The sequence below is a fragment of the Psammomys obesus genome, unplaced genomic scaffold (genome assembly GCF_907164565.1).
Source record: "Psammomys obesus unplaced genomic scaffold, mPsaObe1.curated_primary_1811, whole genome shotgun sequence".
Taxonomy (NCBI): domain Eukaryota; kingdom Metazoa; phylum Chordata; class Mammalia; order Rodentia; family Muridae; genus Psammomys; species Psammomys obesus.
This window is the reverse complement of record NW_026596101.1, coordinates 19,087,309-19,107,590: the sequence shown is the minus strand read 5'-3', so window position 1 is coordinate 19,107,590 and position 20,282 is coordinate 19,087,309. Positions and strand designations below refer to the sequence as shown.

At 43.5% G+C, this 20,282-nt stretch overlaps 1 protein-coding gene and 1 non-coding gene across 5 annotated transcripts in view; one reads left to right on the top strand and one right to left on the bottom strand.

Annotated features, from left to right (window-relative positions):
* The window catches only part of Slc25a26 (solute carrier family 25 member 26), a 94,892-nt gene that overhangs the window by 52,091 nt on the left and 22,519 nt on the right, over nucleotides 1-20,282 (top strand). For 3 of the 4 annotated variants that reach the window (XM_055628411.1, XM_055628410.1, XM_055628408.1), the window contains one exon: nucleotides 19,448-19,492. The exons of the other annotated variant lie outside the window; for it this stretch is intronic. In XM_055628411.1, coding sequence (XP_055484386.1) covers nucleotides 19,448-19,492 — 45 coding nt within the window. The remainder of the gene's footprint in view (nucleotides 1-19,447; nucleotides 19,493-20,282) is intronic. 4 annotated transcript variants of the gene reach the window in all.
* Nucleotides 3,239-3,365, bottom strand: LOC129692326 (small nucleolar RNA SNORA17). Its single transcript, XR_008722680.1, has one exon. It is a non-coding gene; the product is annotated as a small nucleolar RNA SNORA17 (small nucleolar RNA).

The window sequence follows — 20,282 nt, the reverse complement described above, 5'->3', positions numbered from 1 at the left end:
TGCCGTCGGGGTGCAGAGCCCAGCCCGGCACCTGACAGCTGTATGGCCGTAGACAAGTTATTTCAGCTGTCTCCTCTCGTTTTGTTTCTTTTTAAGATGAGAACAGAACAATGCCTACCTAAGGATTGTGTTTGTTCACACGTGTGGAGGGCTCAGGAGAGTGCTCATAAAGATCTGTGTTCATGTGTGAGGGACTCAGGTGAATTCCAGCAACATAAATGTGTGTTCACATACATGAGGGGCTCAGGAGAGTGCCCACATAGATCTGAGTTCACACATGCGAGGGGCTCAGGAGAATTCCAGCAACGTAGATGTGTGTTCCTATACATGAGGGGCTCTGGAGAGTGCCACATAGATCTGTGTTCACACATGTGAGGGCTTAGGATAGTACCCAGAGAGTGCTCTGGGTGTGCGATCCTGTTTATCATCCCTGGAAGGTGTCCTGGCCTCAGCTCTCAGCTGCTCCTGAGTACCTCCAGCGCCCAGGTTTTCTTGAGGATGCTGCGGGTGGCAGCTCTTTGGGAGCTGCCCTAGGATCTGCAAGTCTCCCGCCTTGCCACCCTGTTTTGATCTCTTCCTTGCTGGAGCCATTTGCTCAGTGGTAGCTCTCACCTGCTGTGCTCTGTGCTCCCCTTCCATCAGCCCCTTTCCACCAAGTCCCCGACTTGATTTAGGGTGTGTCTGTTAAAAGTGGACAGATAACTGAGTGTTGTACCCTTGCTATTCCAGAGCTGTGATGCTACTTGCTAGGAGGAAAAGGTGAAGAAATGTAGCTCAAGTTTAAGTTCAAGCCCTAAATCAAAGGTGATGAAAACTCAAGCCACAAAACTTGGAGTTTGGACAAACTCTGCTTCTGGGTCTGAGACCACTCCTGAGTAGCATTCCTAGTTACAGAAATGAAGGCCTGACAAGGATCCAGAGGCATGCCTGTGGCTTGTGAGCAGGGCTTCAGGGCCTGCTCTCTCCCCTGTAGCAGCCCCCTGGCCTCTACCCACTAGATGCCAGTAATGCTGCTCACTGCGTGTGGAAACCCAGATATTCTGGGTGGCTGGAAGAGCCCCGGAGGAACTGTCCTTGAGCTGGAAGTGGCTGCTATGAAGACATAGGAAGCGACAGTTACAATAGAGTAGCTTCGTGTGTTCGCGGCTGTGACTATTTCTAGTGCTGCTTTAACCTTCACCTCCTTTCTGACATAACTGCAGCACACAGGGATGTTGTGGTTGACAGTAGAACAGGCAGGTGGTGCCGTCTCTCGAGACTGTAATGGATGCCTGCTATCACGGCAGCCACTCACCAGTGGGCAAACATGGTGCATTCGTTACCTGTTTGTGGTGTCCCTGGTGTCAGGAAACCCCTGTATTAGTCAGTTTTAAGTTACAGAAATGAGATGCTTGACACATAAACTCAACAAAGAGGAAAAGTTAATTTTGACTCACAGTTTTGGTCCATGGTTGATTGGTCCCTTTGCTCTGGGGCCTGTGGTGAGGTAGACTTTCATGGTAGGCTGCACACAGTGAGTGAGCCACTGCCTAATGGCATCCCAGAGCGAAAGAGATTAGAAGGAGCTGGGTCGACCCAGTGGCCTGAGGCTCCCTGATTGCACTGCTTGGAAGGACGGTGAGGGTGAGTTGTTTGTATGTGTGTGGCCTGTTACACCTCATCCTTTGGGAGGTGTTTGCTCGTTTCGTTAGCCCTTTTATTGATTAGGCTTGATTTCTTGTTTGAGTTTTTTGAGTTCTTTGTATAGATGTTTATTCTGCATCAAATGTGTAGCTGGCAAAGATTTTCTCCCCTTCTTCAGACTGTGTCTTCATGTGGTTGTCTATCCTTTGCTCTGTAAAAACCTTTTAATTTCATGATGTACCAGTTGTCAATTTTTGACACTGTTTTTCTTCTTTTCTTTTTTGTTGGTTCTTTGTGAATTTCACATCACTCACCCCAATCCCACTCATCTCTCCCTTCCTTCATACCCTCCCTTCACCCTTGCAACTTTCCCCTAACAGAGAGAAAAAAACCCTCACTGTGGAAGCTGGTCAGCCTACTGCCTTTCCCGTTCTCATGCCCACCGGGTGGCTCACCAGCAACTCTGCAACCAGGGCTGGCTCTACCCTGCTGCCCAGGTAAGGTGCAGGGCCCACTCTCCTGAGTGTTACAGTGGTTGAAGGACATGGCCAGTTCTTTTAGTCATGACTCCAGGGCTAGCTCTCCCACCTGCTGCTGTTGGCAATATCCCTCACGCACAGCACCACACAGCAGGGCCAGCTCTTCTGTGCTCATGCCCTCGGGCCAGTTCTAGCTGTGCTGTCCAGGCGAGGTGCAGGGCCTGCTCTCCCGCTCTCATGACACCAGCTCTCTTGCCTGCTGCTGGTGGCAAGGAGCAAGGGTGGAGGAGGGTATCTCTCTCTCGGCCATACCAGCACACAGGGATGAGTGGTAGGAGCAGTTCTCCCACGCTCACCCAAAACTCCCACAATATGTGGGGCCTGCTCTCTGGAGTACTGCGGCCGGCCAGGGGTGGGGTCAGCTCTCTTGCTCTTAAGCCTTCAGGGCCAGCTCCCTCACAATGCCCAGGTGAGGGACCATTCTGCACAGCCCTTAGATGTAACATGTCCCAGGGCAGCAGCCCAGACCAGTCTGCCTGGCTTGTGGTGTTAACAAGATCCCTGCAGAGCCGTGTCCCCAGATGTGGCCCCCGGTGGCAGCGCAGGCCAGGACACATCATGATGTCAGGTGGCAGCACCAGCTACTCGTCAGGCTGCTCCTCTTTACCCTCCAGTCTTCAGTTTTGCCTCTCTTCATTGTGCCCGAATCCTTCGGTTTCTCTTTCTCTTCCATTTCTCCATCACTTCCTTGCTCCTCTTAGTGGCTCTTGGGGTCTCAAAGAGTGCCTGGAGGCCTCTCAGGAGTGGTCCTAGGAGTGATATGCCCGCTTGTGCATTATGGTGCCAGGCAAGGGTCATCTCAGGCATGTTCTGCCATCCCCTCGCCCCCAGACCTTGCTACACTGGACTGGTGGTCATTTTAGGCTAAGCTTCCTGTTCAGGCCCCATGGCTCCGGTCTGGTCATTGTCTTGGGCTCAGTCCTTACCCTGCCCACCCAACTGGCCCCTTAAAAGGGTTGTCTGTCTCAGGCTCACTCCTGCCCAGCTGGTCTCTGGTCCCAGCTGGGTTCTTCTAGTCTCAGGTTAGCCCCCTGCTTGGGAGCCTGTCTGGGCCTCCCTGGTACGGGGCAGATGGTTATCTCAGCTCACTTTTTTTTTGCTGTTCATCAAAACAGTGAGCATAGACATTGCCTCTCTCCTCTCTGATACCTACTGACACACGTGTGACACAGCAGCCACACCTGCAATGCCTCTAGAGGCAGGCAACATCATCTTATAATGACTAGTCTTGTTCCAAAGGTGCTGTCTATGTCTGTGGCCATAACTTTTTTTTTTTTTTTTTTTGAGATTGGTTCTCTCATAGCCCAGGCTGCCTCTAATTCACCATGTAGCCAAGAATGACCTTGAACTTCTGATATTCCTGTCTCTATCTCCTGAGTGCTGGGATTGTGAGTGTGGGCCACTGGGCTCAGTTTTATTATCCTGATATCTTGAAAAATTTCTCTGTGAAAAATTTGTCAGTGTTAGAGTCTCCAGTCTTACATTAAGGTCTTTGCTCCATTTGGGGTTTATTCTTATAAAGCTAAAAGACAGGATCTGGTTTCGTTTGTCTACATGTGGACATTCGGTTTTGCTAATGCCGTTTGTTGAAGAGGTAGTCTTTTCTTCAATGTGAATTTTTGGCATCTTTGTAAGAATCAGGTAATTGAAACTCTGTTTATATCTGGGTGCTTTTTTTCTGTTCCATTAACATATGTGTCCATTTCTTTGCCAGTACCATGCTGTTTTTATTACCATGTCTGTAGTATAACTTCAGGGCTTGGATGGTGGTACCTCCAACATTGTTCTTCTTGCTCGGGATTGCTTTGGCAACCCAGGATATTTTGTACTTTTGATGTTTTTATTCTATTTCTATGGAACACGATTTTCAAATTTTATAGGGTATTTTACTGAATTCATAGAATGTTTTCAATAAAATAGTCACATTCAAAATGTTATTCTCCAATCCATGAACACAAGAGATCTTTCCGTCCTCTAGTAACCTTGATTTTTTTCCTTCAGTGCTGTGTGTGTGTGTGTGTGTGTGTGTGTGTGTGTGTGTGTGTGAATGCTTGGTCCACAGGGAGTAGCACTATTAGGAGGTGTGGCCTTGTTGGAGGAAGTGTGTCACTGTGGAGGCAGGCTTTGAGGTCTCTATGCTCAAGCTACGCTCAGTGGGGCACACAGTCCCCTTCTCTGCCTGCAGATCAAGGTATAGAACTCTCAGCTCCTTCTTCAGAACCATGTCTGCCTTCTGCCATGTTTCCTGCTATGATGACAATGGACTAAACTTCTGAAACTGTAAGCCAGCCCCAATTACATGTTTTCTTTATAAGAGTTGCTGTGGTCATGGTGTCTCTTCACAGCAATGGAACCCTAACTTAAGACAGATACCCTCTTCATTTCCTGTTTGTATTTTCCCCTCATCTTCTTGGAAAGTAGACACTGTTTTGTTTCAATTTTAGTGGAAATCTTTGAACTTTTTTTCTACTTAGTATAATGTTGGCTATAATTTTGTCATATACGATTATTATGTTGCGATATCGTCCTTACATTCTTAGTTTCTTTAGGACTTTTATCATGAAGGAATGGATTTTTACCATAAGCCTTTTGTGCATCTGTCTATCTGCTTGTGTGCCTGCACGCCAGAAGAGGGCACCAGATCTCAACTATAGATGGTTAGGAGCCGCCATGTGGTTGCTGGGAATTGAACTCAGGACTTTTGAAAGAGCAGCCAGTGCTCTTAACCTCTGAGCCATCTTTCCAGCCCCAGAGAAGGATCTTGGGTGTCCTGTTCTACCACTACCTTACTTCTTGGAGACAGGGTCTCTCTCCCGAACTGGAGGTAGGCTGGCAGCATGCAAGCCGCCCAACCCCAGCAATCCCCAGGTTTCCACGCCCCACAGACACACACGTGGCCACACCCTGCTGTTCTGTGAGTGCTGGGCTTTGAACTCATTTCCTTCTGCTTTTACAGCAGCAATGAGTCCCTTTTTAGTTCCTGATGGTGCAGTCTTTGAGAATAGCAGCTGTTCTGGGCTCTTACAGGCCTGACTCAGGGACTAAATAAAGTGCTGGAAGGTCAGCATTCACCAAGTGTCCTGAGATAGTGGCTCTCAAATTCTTGGCCTCACGTTGAAGAATAAAAGAATGGATGGAGGGCTGGAAAGATGACTCAAGGGTTAAGATCACGGCTGTTCTTCTAGAGGACCCAGGTTCAATTCTCAGTACCATATGGTGGCAAGCAACCATATAGTGCCCTCTTCCTGCCTCTGAGCGCACTGCACACAGATGGTGCACACCCATACATGCAGGCCAGACACCCATTCACATAAAAATAAAAAAAAGACATGGACGAAAGAGCGTGAGCAACTGAAAGCAAGCTTATTAAGCAAAGGACAGGAAGGACTAAGGTCCCTGTAGTTGGGGGGATCCTGAAAGCATTGCTGTGGGGTGTCTTGTTTAGAAACTTATAAGATTCATGGTGAAGACTAGACAAAGGCTGAATTTTAATAAAATTGGTTATTTTACATGGGTTTTTTGTGATCTGAGCCAGTGGGGGCAGGGTACTGCACAATATTGGGATATTCTCTTGACACACCTAAGGAGATGATTATATACTGCTTTGCCAGATTAGAGGCTAGTCATGTTTTGAAGTGCTTCTAACCCATTTTTCATTTATGTTGTTAGATGCTGACCTTGGGCTGGCCATTTATTATTTTATTTGTTTATGCTGGCCAACCACCCTTGCTGGTGTGAATGACTTCCCACTTTAGCTTCTTTTTGTGGCTGTTAACTAAACTGAGCTTTTGTCTATCTCTGATCTCTTTGTTCTCTAGTTATGTTCAGCTTACAGTTTACCATGGGCCCTCACCCATATCCATTGGGAGCTAACTTCTGCCTCACTGATTTGAGATTATTTCATATCTCTGAAATGAAGCCATCTTGACCTTGGAGAATGATCTTTCTTATGTGTTCTTGAATTCTGTCTGAGTGATTTTGGATCTATGTTTATCAGAGAGAATGGAATATAGTTTTCTTGTGATGTTTTATCTGCTGTTGGTTTCAGAGTAATACTGTTTTTCAAAATTTTCTACTCAGTGGAATACTTTGAGAAGCATTAGTCTAAGTTCTTTAACTGTCTGGTAGAATTCAACAGTAAATCTACTGTGTCTGGATTTTTTTTTTTTCCAGTTGAGAGGCTTTTGTTTGTTTTTTATTGTTGCTTCAGTCTTGCCTGTTAAAGGTCTTTTAAGTTGTTTATCATATCTTGGTTTACTTTGAAGGGTCTTATGAGCCTAGAAATTTACCCATTTCTTTCAGATTTTCTAGTTTGGTGGAATATGTTTTACAAGTATGTCATAATGATTTTCTGAATTTTTGTGGTACCTTGTCAGTTCACTTGCTATTGTTTTTTTTTTTTTAATTTTACTCCATTGTCAACTAGCATGCAAGAAGTTTTGTTAGAAATCAATACTCTGTATTTGTTATGAGCTGTTTTATTTTCTGTTATATAATGTCTTCTAGAGAAAAGTTTTCTGGGCTGCAGAGAAGAACTGTGTATTCTGCAGTGTTTGTGTGGAATCTTCTATAGATGTCAGGTTCGCTTGATCTACGGTTACTTACTAGAGAGATTTCTGGCATTTTTGTTGGGATGCTCTGTTTATTGGTGTGAGTGGATGTGAAGTCTTTGGTGTCGAGGTAGATCTGTGTCTTCACTTCTGCTAGTGCTGCTCCATGAAGCTGGATGCACCTTAGTTTGGCACTTACATGGTCAGATATGTAATGTCCTCCTGATGGGTTGATGGGACAGTCTTTACCTTATCTGACTAATTTTGTTTGAACTTTTATTTTACTGGATAGCAGAATAGTAACTCCTACTTGTTTTCTAGTTCCGTTTGCTTATAATGCCTTTTCCATCCTTTCACTCTTAAGATTCTTTTGTTCTTTTTTTAATGATAAGGTATATTTCTTTAAGGTAACAAATAAATGGATCTTATTTTATAATCCAATCTGCTAGTCTGGCTCTTTCTTTCTTCATCTATCTATATGATATATCTATCTATCCATCCATCTTTTGTTTTGTTTTGTTTGTTTGTTTGTTTGTTTTAGCCCTGGCTGTCCTGGAACTCACTCTGTAGACCAGGCTGGCCTCAAACACAGAGACTGTCCTGCCTCTGCCTCCCAAGTGCTGGGATTAAAGGTGTGGGCCAGCTTGGGTCTTTTAATTTTAATTGGGGAATTTAGTCCTTTAATATTCAAAGTTGTTATAGGAAGGTATGTGTTAACTCCTGTCATTTTTGTAGTGTTTTGTGTCTTCCAGTTTTTATTCTCTACTCCTGCATTGTTTGTTCTTTCCTGAAGCCTCATGGGAAGCTTGAGGTTTCTTCAAAGATCTTTTGTAAAGCTGGTTAACTGGTCATAATACCTTCAGCTTGATTTTATCATGAAAGGTCTTTTCTCTTTAATCAGGACAGATAGTTTTGCTAGGTACAGCAATCTCCATTGGCAATTACTGTGTTTCAGTGCTTAGAAATGCACCATTCTGTGTTTTTCTGGTTTTTAAGCTTCCTGTTGAGGAATGTGCTATATTTGTATGGGTTTGCCTTTATATGTAACTTGACACGTTTCTCTTGCAGGTTTCAGTACATTTTCTTTGTTTTCTGTGGTGTTTTAACCATAATATGATGTGGTCTTTTCTGTTTGTTCTGAATGCCTCTTGAGTCTGGATGTTCATCTCTTTCTCTAAAGTTAGGATGTTTTACACTGTAACTTTCCTGAACATACTGTTTTTCCTTTTAGGCTGAAGTTCTTCTCTTTCTCCTCTGTGATTCATAAATTTGGTTTTTCATGTTGTCCAGTAGAAATTGCATGCTCTGTTCATATTTTCTTATTTAGTCTTTTTTTTTTTTTTGGTGTCTGAACGCTCTGATTTATCTGTCCTGTTTTCCATCTTGATGGTAAATTTCACGTTCAGACTGTACTGCAGGTGCAGGTGGTATTTCATTGTAGGTTTGGGTGCATTTCCCTGGTAGGCGATATTGAACTATTAATTAATTAATTAACTTGATGCTGGTTGTCTGCTTGTATATTTTTTTGGGAGAGAAATGTCTCTTTAGATCATTTTCTCTTTTACATTTTTTGGGGGTGCTGGGGTGCTGGAGAGAGAGCAGTTAAAAGCACTTGATGCTCTTACAGAAGACCCAGGTTTGATTCATAGCACCCCACAGTGGCTCAAAACTGTCTGCAATCCAGTTTCTGGTGATCTGTCACTCTCTTCTGGCCTCCATAGGCACCACACACATAAAATCATGTAAATAAATCTTTAAGATATTTTTATTTTGTTTATTTTTGTATATGTGTGTGTGAATGCTGGTGAAGGCCAGAAGAGGATGTCAGATCTCCTGGAGCTGAAATTACAGGCACTGTGAACAGTGGTACTAGAATGTGAGTGCTGAGAATCAGATCTCTATTTCTCTGCACGAGCAACAAGAGCCTTCAACCTCTACGCCATCTCTCCAGCCCTTTATTTGCCCTTTCCAATTAATACTGGGCATGGTGACATGGGCCTGTGTAATCCTAGAATTCAGGAGACAGAAGCAAGGGGATTGAGGTTTGAAAACCAGTGCAGGCTACATAATGGTACATCATCTCAAGAAAAAAAAACAACAAATGAAGCAAAACAAATGCTACTAACAACAACAGACAGTACTGATGACAGGAGAAGCACTGGCCCGGAAACTCAGCGGTCCAGCACATACCTAGCGTATGCAAGATTCTGGCTTAGGTTCTTCACACGCCCATATGCAGGACACTAGCCTCTTACAAGATGAATGGCTCCCAAACCGTCTTCATAGTTTCTTTACTTGGCCAATTGTTTTCTTTGTTGTGGAGAAGCTTCTGAGTGTGATGTGACCCCAGTTGTCCTCACTCCTGTGCTGTGCTTTAGGGATTTCTATGTCAGCACTGGTCACTTTTATCTCAGTAGTCATGGTCTTAAAGAAAATCACCTTAAAAAAAAAAAAAAGAAATAATGTGATGGAAACATTTTTGTAAGAAAGAACAAATGATTTTTATGTTTATTTAAAAGAAGACAGGGTCTCATGTGCTCCAGGCTGGTCTCAAACTTTCATTGTGGAAGGTGTCCTTGAACTCCTGATCCTCTTCCTCCTCCCCATTATAGGCATGTACCACACACCTCGCTTACTTTAAATGAATGCCAGCATATACTTCAGCCTTACTAGGATTTTCCAAATGGGGCACAGGTGTCTACTTGTCACAGACGTTCTTCTACAAGTGTGGTCTTTGGACAAAGAGCATAGCATCAGCTGGCCTTGAAAATGAAGGCATGTTCTCAGGCCCGACGTAAAGTGGAAACACATAGGCTCCTGCACCTATGTTTGAGCTGGGCCTGCAGGTGATTATGCAGCAGGCCTGCTAATTCTCTCCACTTAGGGTACGTTGCTGGTCCTTATAGAATCCCGAGAAGCTAGAGATCTTGGTTCATTTGGATGCTGTTCCTGGTTGGAAGGCAGTTTTCCAACCAGCCCCCACCTGGAGTGATGCTAGTTTGTTGGGTATGTGTTCCAGTCCAAGAATCTGGTCAGCAGGCACCTCATCTCAAACAAACAAACAAACAAACAAACAAACAAACAAAAACAAAACTACCAAAATGAACCAGGGCACACTTGATTTGAAGTGTTTGTATTGTTGTCACAAATGAACTTTGACGGTTGCTGTGGAGCATTTTGAGATGATCCTGTATTTGCTGTGAGGAGCAAAGACTCCTTCAAGAAAGGAGTCCTCTGTATTCAGATTAACTCACCAGTTTAATACACATTTTAGTTTTGTTCAAGTGTTGTAATACATTTTCTCATTGAACAAGCAATGAGATCCACGTTTTCTAGTTCCTGGGATAAAAATAGGCAGATGGCCACAGTTCTGATCTCACCATTACAGTACAGTTTTCTTCTTAGTCGTCCCCCCACCCCCACACAGACACACTTTTTAGCGATGGCACCCTAAAGCCTGGTGGGAGAGCTTGTGTTGGAATGAGTGTCTTGCTTTAACTACTCGGGCTCTATTTGTTTCCCATAATTTTCTGCATGTTTATTTCAAATGAACCATAAAATGACTCAGTGCCAACATGTGGTTTTAATAACAAATAAGGGTTGGCAAATGAATGTTGACTTAGAATTTAAAATTTTATACATCTGCAATGACTAACCTCTGAGCCAATTTGTGAGTAGCTCAGCACTCGGCCTACGTTAAATAATTTAGCAGTAATGACTTGGATTTTTTTCTCTCTATGTCAGTTTTTGGGAAGTACCTGTTCATAATTAGAAAACATTTTTTCAATAAATCATTTTGGTCAAACTATCTGTAATACTTTTTTTTTTTTTTTTTTTTTTGTCAAGTTTTATGAAGTAGGCATGGATTTCCCTCATGGATCCTTTTTGTCTTATTTTTGAATTATTATTGTTTAAACTGCATCAAAACACTAATTTCAAAATAATTAGACATGGTATGCTAAAACTGTCTGTAACTGCAAACTGAAGTAAGATGTTTGAATCAGAGTGCATTGTGATACCCTCTCTGAACACTGGGCACACATGGCCAGCTCTTTTTTCTTCCCTGGGCCTGGTGGCTCAGTGGTCACAGCTGTTCTCTGTCAGTGTGCCCATCCTCTGAGGTGGAAGGTGGGTGTGACAGATGGAGAGGTTGCAATGTGTGATGGGGGGTAGAGGCCACACAGATTTGAGTGTCATGCTGTTAACAGGCCTCAACTAGTTTGAAATAAGACAACGTTGCATTAACGAAAATATTCCAGTGTAAGAAGAAATAATGTAAAGAGCCAAAATAATATTCTGTACTGGTTACAAAAGTTCATTTATAAGCCTAATTTTATTTAGTCTCATATTTTATGTCCACGAAAAACCTTTTCTTTAACTTAGACTTAATAGTTGAGGGCCCAAAATTAAACTGACTAAAGACAGATTAGCAAGGGGGCAAAACAGATTTAGCAAGCAAGCAAAAGCAAAAACGAACGGATCCTGTGTATACAAGATCATTAGAAAATGTACCTGAAGGGAGGCTAGCTTGAGCTTTGCTGTTTTAAGTGAGGTGCAGAGGAGCAGGGCCTCTTCTGGAAAAGCAAAAACATCTTGAAGAGTGGGGATAGGTGATGGCATACGTGTACACAGGCAAATGACTGGAGGTATTAGCGGAATTTACATTATAGAATGCAGCATCTCATGGTGGGGTCTGTTCGGTGTGACACTGACCTCCAGGAAGGGAAGCTTCGAGTTGCTTTTGGGCATTTATGACCAAGGGCTTCTTTTAATCAGTTCTCCTTTCAAGCAGATGAAAGGGTTTTAAGAGCTCCAGTGCCTTCCACTCCAAATAACTTTCTTGTTCAGTAGCATGTTCCGCATCACTTTGTGTCAAAGCTTTTTCTCCCTAATTTCTGAGAATCATCTCATTGTATTTATATCATGGTGATTCCTCTTTGAAATAATGAGCTGTTATTTTTATGTCTAGGGAACATGCTCATTTCGTGGCTCTTGAGTTTTCACAGTCTTCCAGCTGGCCACCTCATGTAAGGTTGGAATGTAGAGCAGGTGCCACTAAGCGTTTTCCACAGGGGGACAGGTGGCCTTTAGGTTTTCGTGCTGGACCTCCCTGTTGCAGCTGCTCAGCTCTAGTGGGTACTGGGAACAGTCAGAGACAGTAGACGGTGCATGGATGGGTGTGACTGGGTTCACACAGCTTTACTCCATGGGTAGCCTGCAGTTTGGAACATTTCGTCTCCGTCATCCACTGTCCTATATGAGCATGTATTGCTTTATTTAGGAAATGTGAACTGTATGAAATTATACAGTAAGTCTCCCTTGATATCTGGCTTTTGTCACTGTTGCCCTTTAGCAGGTCTTTCTCGGGTCCCTTTCTCCATCAGGTAAAGAATCATTAGATGGGAAGGTTGCAGGACATTTACTCAACCATATTCATAGCAGCTTTATTAGTAATAACCAGAATCTGGAAACAACCCAGATGCCCCTCAACAGAGGAATGGATACAGAAATTGTGGTACATCTACACAATGGAATATTACTCAGCAATTGAAAACAAGGAAATCATGAAATTTGCAGACAAATGGTGGGGACTAGAAAAGATCAAAGACACACATGGTATATACTCACGTATAAGTGGGTATAAGACATATAATATAGGATAAACATACTAAAATCTGTTCGCCTAAAGAAGCTAATCAAGGAGGACCCTGGGTAAGATGCTCATTCAGAAAGGCAAATGGGATGGGCATTGAAAGAGGGAGAAAACAGGGAACAGGACGGGAGCCTACTACAGAGGACCTCTGAAAGACTCTACCCAGCAGTATCGAAGCAGACACTGTGACTCATAGACAAACTTTGGGCAGAGTGCAGGGAATCTTATGAAAGAAGGGGAAGAAAAAAGACCTGGAGGGGATAGGAGCTCTACAAGGAGAGCAACAGAACCAGAAAATCTGAGCCCAGGGGTCTTTTCTGAGACTGATACTCCAACCAAGGACCATTCATGGAGATAACCTAGCACCCCAGCCCAGATGTAGCCCAAAGCAGCTCTTTGTCCAAGTGGGTACCCTAGTAAGGGGAACAGGTACTGTCTCTGACATAAACTCAGTGGCTGGTTCTTTGATCTGCTCCCCCTGAGGTGGGTGCAGCCTTACCAGGCCACAGAGGAAGACAGTACAGCCAGGCCTGATGACACTTGATAGGCTAGGATCAGATGGAAGGGGAGGAAGACCTCCCCTATCAGTGGTCTGGGGGAGGGGCATGGGAGAAGAAGAGAGAAGAAGGGTGAGATTGGGAGGGGATGAGAGAAGGGACCTCACCTAGGATACAAAGTGAATAAACTGTAATTAATAAAAAAAATAATTAAAAAAAATTTAAAATCTGCAATTTATGACAGAAACTTTACTAGAGATGAAAAGAACCTCTTTATGGTCCAACATTTCTTTATTTCAAAACAATTAACAGATTATGCATGCTTCCTAGCTTTTTTTCATGTTTTGTACATCTGTTGGCATGGTTGCCTCCTTTGGTTTTATTCATGAGTCTTCTTACTTAGCAGCCCTTACCTGAGGGCTCAGTACTCTCAATAACACTCAGAGAGGAGACAGTAAACCAGCATTACAGCCACAACACTGAGCCATACCAGATATAGAAATGGAGTTTAAATAGGTTAGATCAGTTACTAAACTACCAGTGTCCTCATGGGGAAGAGATGGGAGGGGCTGGGGCGAGGGCTTGGTTAGTAGAGTGCCTGCTGTGCACACCTGAGGACCTGAATTTGGTTCCTCGCACCCACAGTCAAGCATGGCTGTAAGCGTCTGTTATCCCAGTACTGGAAAGATGGAGACAGCAGGATCCTGGCACTTGCCGGCCAGTGGGCCTAGGCCAACCCATGAGCTCCAGCATCAGTGAGAGCTGTTAGTGGCTAGGAGCGGTGTCAACTTGACACCTAGGAGGCAGACCTGCCAGGGACAGTGTAGATCTTCTGAGACAGTCTGTGAGGGATTGTCTTGATTACGCTAACCGATGGGGGACTGTTCTCCAGGTAGCAGTCCTGGGCTGAGTAAATGCCGAGGGAAGGCTGAGCACTAGCAAGTGTGCGTCCGTTGCTCTCTGTCTGTGACGTGGATGCGATGTGAGCAGCTGCCACAAGCCCCTGCCCCCGTGACTTCCCCACCATGGTGGACTGTGGCGCCCTGCAATTGGCAGGACACAGACACCCTGTGGCGGTCTGTGCCGAAAAGCACCCCTGTGGACTGTTGTGTACGTTCTCTGGGAGAACCGTTTATTCCAATCCTTTCCCTTCAAATCAGATTGTTTTATTGTTTTATGTGTTTGTACATTTTGAGCAGAAGCCTCTGATATCAGCTCCTTATCAGATCTGCTTTGATGTTTTTTTCTCCCTTGGGGTTGTCGCTGTGTTGACTGAGGCCTCTCTGTGGCCTTCCTTTTGGTGTAGTTACGTCTGTTTTTGTCTTGTCACATTTCCTGTGCCTTTGGTGTTATGTGCAAGAAATCAGCCAAATCAAGTGTCAAGAAGACTTTTCCCTGTTTTAAAATTTTTGTGGCTGGGATTGTAATCCCGGCAGAGGCAGAGGTAGAGGTAGGGGGATCTCTGTGACTTCAAGGCCAACCTGGTCTACAAAGTGAGTCTAGGACAGCCAAAGCTATACAAAATAAAATAAAACAAAAAAAACCTGGCTCGAAAAACATAATGTTGTTTTAGATATTATGCGTTCGTCTTTTGTTAGTTTTGAATTAAGTTTTGCTTAGGGTATAACATAAGGTCCAATCCCATTTCTTTGTGAGTGGTTATCCAGTTTCCCCGTGAGCATCTCGGTTCAGTAGCCACTGTTCTGATGTTGAAAGCATTTGTTGTGTATGTGAGTGTGTATTGCTGGGCTGCTGTTCTATCCCATTTCCCTCTGTGTCTGTTTCTTGATGTTTTGTTCATTGTAGTTTTGTGGTAGCCTTTGAAATAGAAAAGCCTGTAATCTTTAGTGTTATTCTTAATTTCAAGCTTGTTTGGGCTGTTAGAAGTTCCTTGAGATCGCATAGTAATTTTAGGGTGGATGTTTTTAATGTAAAAGCTGCCACTGGGATTCTTTTTAATAACTTCCTGTTGCTATAACCTAATTTTCCAATTTTTTCCCCCCTTTAACGGCTGTTACTTGTCTCCTGTTTCTCAGGTCACTAACACATACTCATCTCTTTTCTTCTACCAGTTTTATGGGTTTACATTTTTATGGTTAGGACTCTGACTCATCCCTCATTAGTTTTTATATATGTCCAAGATGTTGGAGTCAAGGCTTATGTTTAGGCATAGGAATATCCACTGTTGTTGTACTATTTGCTGCAAATTCTGTTTTTTAATTTCCTTATTTTCCTTCTGCTTGCTCTCTTATTTCCTGTCCTAATTTGTTTAACTTATAGAAAAAAATCTTGAAATCAAGTTCTGTTAGCATCCTATCTTTGGTGTGGTTCGGGATTGTTTTGGCTATCATGTGTTTTTAACATTTTTATGTAGATGAAAATTTCTGTAGGAAAAAAAATCAATGTACTTGAGCTACAGCAGTAGCTCACTGGTTTTGCTGCTTGTGCAGAGGATCCAGGTTCGGTTCCTAGAACCCACATAGTGGCCTACAACCACCTATTTTACCACAGTTTCAGGGGATCTGACACCATCTTTTGACTTTCATAGGCACCAGGTACATATGTGGTACATATACATACATGCAGGTAAAACAGTCATAGATAGATAGATAGATAGATAGATAGATAGATAGATAGATAGATAGATAAAATAAATTAAAAAAATCAATGTGTAAGTGTTGCATGTAGATTATAATGACATCTTAATTTAAAATAAGTTTGTCAGTGTATATTTTTAAAAAGACAAAGTGCATCCTGTTGGAATTGCATTGAACTTAAAATTTGGGGGAAGATTGTCATTTTAGCATTGTTATTTACAACATATCCTGTAGTTCAGTCATCAGTTTTACATTACTAATACTTCTAACTTTGAGAATATAAGTACTACGTATCTTCTTGTTAGATGAGAATGTGAGCTGTGTTTGTGCCCCTGACTTAGCCATGTGAATGTCATCTCATTGCTCCTTCTGAAGCTGCCCTCTCTAAAGAGTTACCTCAGTGTGCTTTCTGTCAGTCAGGGCTGGGGAAGGCTTGACTAGCTTTACATACAAAACTTTACATTTTATAGTATTTTGAAATTTTCCTTTAGAGATTGGGTTACCATGGCTAACCCGTTGGTTGTGAGAATTCTGGCGTCTTGTGGGCTGGCAGTGTGGTGCCCTTTTTCAGCTCCCTACCCAGTTGCCACTTTCAGGTGACTCCTAGGCCTGTTGGCGGACACCTTGCAGCTGACTGCCTTAGTTAGAGTCTTATCTGTGCTGTTTCTGGGGTCAGTTAGAAAGAAAACCTCTTAGTGCAACTGAGTAGTAATAAGTGTCTTTTTGAAAGAAAGAACCAGGCCCTTCAACTCTGGTGTGTGTGTGTGTGTGTGTGTGTGTGTGAGTGTGTGTGTGTGTGTGTGTGTGTGTGTGTGTGTGTGTGTGTGTGTGTCTAGGGGAGAGAGAGAGAGAGAGAGAGAATAGTGAATTAGAGACTAATTTGACATTTCCTGTGCCTGTGGCAAACCAGCCACTTACTGCGTGTTTAACTGTCTTGTGTATTTATTTCTTTTATTGTGCTGCAGTGAAATACTTGACAAAGCAATTTAAAGCAGGGAGCGTTTGTTTTTCCTATTTCTCTTCATTAAATCAGTGTAATATGACTGACAGTAACATGTGAGTTGATACTCTGAGTCACTCATAGCCCAAGTAGAGTGGTTGTGAGGATTCTAGAGAATATAAAGATGGAGTCACACCGCCTTTCCTGATAACGTGTGCTAAGTCTCCTGTGTCCAGTGCCCGAGTTAGTGATGGAGTGATTAACAGCACCCTCGGTGTCTCTCCCCAGTCGTCTTTAAGATCTGTTTGAGCTTCAACATGCTCACTTTTATCTTCTTCTTAGATTTTTTTTTTCTCTCATGCCATATTGTACTTAATTTTTGGAAAGCTGTCTTTCCAAAGAGTGTGGTATTAACCTAAAAGGATTTCATTTCAGTATTTTCTTTCTTTCTTTCTTTCTTTCTTTTTTTTTTTTTTTTGAGACAGGGTCCTCTGCTCTCACCTGTGGGTGCTGAGATTAAAGAGGTGTGCCACTCCAGCCTGCAGTATTTCACCATTTAGTTTTATTTCTTTTATGAGATACACATTTTCTCTGTGTGCAGTGCTGTTCAGTTAAAACAGACCATAGGTAAGGTATTTACTGTTGAAATTCTGTCCTGATATGCGGTTGCTAGCAGGCTTTGGATGGCTGTCGTTAGAACCTGGTTTGGTTTGGTTTTGTTTCTTTAGAATGAGAGTCACTCAGAAGCAAGTTTTATAAATATATATTATAAGATATATATATATATATCTCACCATCATTTATCCTTGGCCCCGCTGGACCTGAACAGAAAGGGCTGAACATTGAGGAGGAGAATGGTGATCATTTATGGGACACTAGAGTGGGAAACCCTTAGTGAAGCACAATAATTTGGAAACTGCCATGCAACAGAAGAGAGCTCTCCCTTGGAGGATTCCTGGGAAAAGGAACTGGGCCAGCTTTGTGCCCATTCCCGTGTCAGTGGCAAGCTGACTGCTTCCGTGCTTCCTTTAAGTCAGGCGCTAGTTATCGGTCATGTTTCCACAACAAAATTCTTTATAAAAGCAACTGAGGGGAGCATGGGTTTATTTTGGATCACAGCGTAGGAGGACACAGTCTGTGGAGGAAGGGGGAAAGCTTGTGAGCAGGAGCTGGAGGCACCTGCTCACGTTTTATCCATCAGGAAGCAGAGAGCCTGGTCTGAGTTCACTTTCTTGTTTTATTGAGTCTAGGACGCTAGCACATGGAATGGACACCACCCATGTTTAGGGAGCATCTTCCTACTTCAAATAACCTCATCTACATAATCCCTCACAGGCATGCCAGAAATTTGTTTCCATGTTGATTTTCAATCTTACCAAGCTAACAATTAGGACTGACCATTACACCTTGTAATTTTAATTCTTGTACATTTCTTTGAGTTTATAGAGAGTTCTTGGTCATTTTTGCTAAACATTATAATATTCACTCTTAAAGTATAACTTCTTGTTCCTTAGGTTCCCTAGGTCATTCATATTGTGTTTGTTGTAGCTTGCAATCTAGCCTTATTTATTTTAAAAAGCATCTTGTTCTGTGATTGTTCTAAGGAATAATAAAATTACACATGTAAATGATACCTTAGAAATATTTTACAGGCCCTCAGTTAGGGCCCTGAAGTCAGACGGTCTAACTCAAGTTCCTAACTGTGTGTCTTTTGGCAAGTTATACCATTTCTTTGAACCCAGCCTCCTCATCTATCAGCAGGGTGATAACAGCACTGATGGCTTATGGCTTGTTAGCAGGTTCAGTGAAGTACAGCTTTTTGAGGACTTGCTGGTTCTTTCCCATAGTTCAAGTGCTTATTGTAAATGCTTGCTTAGTATTGTGCTCTTTTTAAAAAATATATTTATTTATATATTATTAATTATAATTTATTCACTTTGTATACCCACTGTAGCCCCCTCCCTCATCTCCTCCCAGTCCTTCTACCTGATTCTAGCCTAACAGGTCTCATCAGGAGTGGCTGCATTGTCTTCCTCTGTGGCCTGGCAAGGCTGCACCCACCTAGGGGAGGTGATCAAAGAGCTGGCCAGGCCACTGAGTTCATGTCAGAGGTAGCCCCTGCTCTGCTTACTAGGGAACCCACATGGAGACTGTCCTCCTGCTCAGATGTAGCCCTTAGGCAGCTCAGTCTTCAAGTGGGTTCCCTATTATTATGCTCTTGACCTCTCCTGATGACTGAAGGTGACACCTTCTCCCTGGCACGATTGGGTTTGTGGTTTGGACTCTGTGTGGAGCACCATTCGTAGAGTTTTCCTTTCTCAGGGGTACAGCGCTCCCCTGCCAGGCAGTAGGCAGGTTCCTGGAGTTTGCCATGTTGACATGGGCCTGCAAGTGGCTCTGGCCTTCCCCTCTTCCCTCCCCATTTCCCTTGCTTCTTTCTTCATCCTTCCTCTCCTCCTGTCTCCCTTTTCCTTTTCTGCTCATCATCCCCCACTTTTCTTCTTTCATGCCTGCCTTCTGTTTCTTTCCTCCTCCCTCCTCCCCTGCTGTCCTCCCCTCTCTTCTTTTCATTCCTTGCTCACCTCTTTTCACTTTCTTCTCTTTCTTTCCCTTGTCATTCCTTATATTGTCTCCTTTTTCCACCCACCCTTTCTCTTCTGCCGTGTTGCTCTCCTGAACCCCTCACTGCTTGCTGAGGAGTACACAGCCATAGCTCTCACGTAGAACCTGGCTGGTTCTCACTGTTACAGTTCCTGTGGGAGATGGTTGGTGTGTTGTTTCCATGCCAGCCTTGTCAGGCGTTTTCTCTCCAGGCCACAGGGCCTCACAGTGCTCTTTATGTTGCTTGAGCTTGAAATAGAGGATCTAGGGCCAGCGTTTATCAGTTTTTTAAACATGTACTACACCTGTGATTTGCCCAATACCCGCCTTTTTGCAGCCATACAATAAAATGAAACACTGTGGTAATCACAGAATCTTGCAATAATGCCAGGTCAAACATTGTTCTATTTTTACCTAATGATTTTTGCATGATTTCTCTCTCTCCAGATTCCTTTCTCCTTGGTCCAGTTTCCCTTGTGGGAATCCCTGAAAGTAAGTTTTTAATCATCATGTGAAGATTTTCCCTAGTGCCCAACAGTGTGGGTATGCAATGGAAGAAGACAGTAGTGAGTAGAAGTTTAAAAACCCCAACTACCAGCAGCTGAAAGTGTTTTTTCATGTGACCTATGGGCTTTTTTAGACATTGTTGAGGTGTGTGCGCCACCAAGTGTAGCAGTGTTCAGAAACCTGGCACTTCTCTTCCCCTTAGGCTGCCCTTCTTTCTGCACTTAGTTGAGGTGTGTGTGGGCATGTGTGGGTGAGTGGTCGTGCAGGGGTTCAGGAATAGCCGTGAGGATCCGTGGAAAGACAGCAAGGGCCAGGCCCCTCCAGCTCCCGAGTCAGGACAGGCAGGAGGAGCAGCCCCAGGCTGGGGGCCTCTGACTGTCCTTCACCTCTACTGCTGACTCCAGTAAACATCACCGGGTAGGGGGAGGTCACTCATTTGTATAGGTGGAAGGGAACGCTTTAGGTATTTGGTGAGGGCTGGAAAGAGGGCTCAGCAGGTGAAAGGACTTGACACACAGTCCTAACCATCTAGGTCAATCTTTAACACCTACATAGGAAGCTAGATGTGGCAATATATATCTGCATCCCAGCTCACTCAGGTGAGGTGAGACAGAAGCAGTAGGCTGGAAGCTTGTGGGACAGATGGTGTGAGTATTAAAGAGGGCGCCTCAACAAGGCGAGCAGCAACCACCAAGAGCTGTTCACGCATGCGCGTATGCACAATACACACACACACACACACACACACACACACACACACACACACACACACACA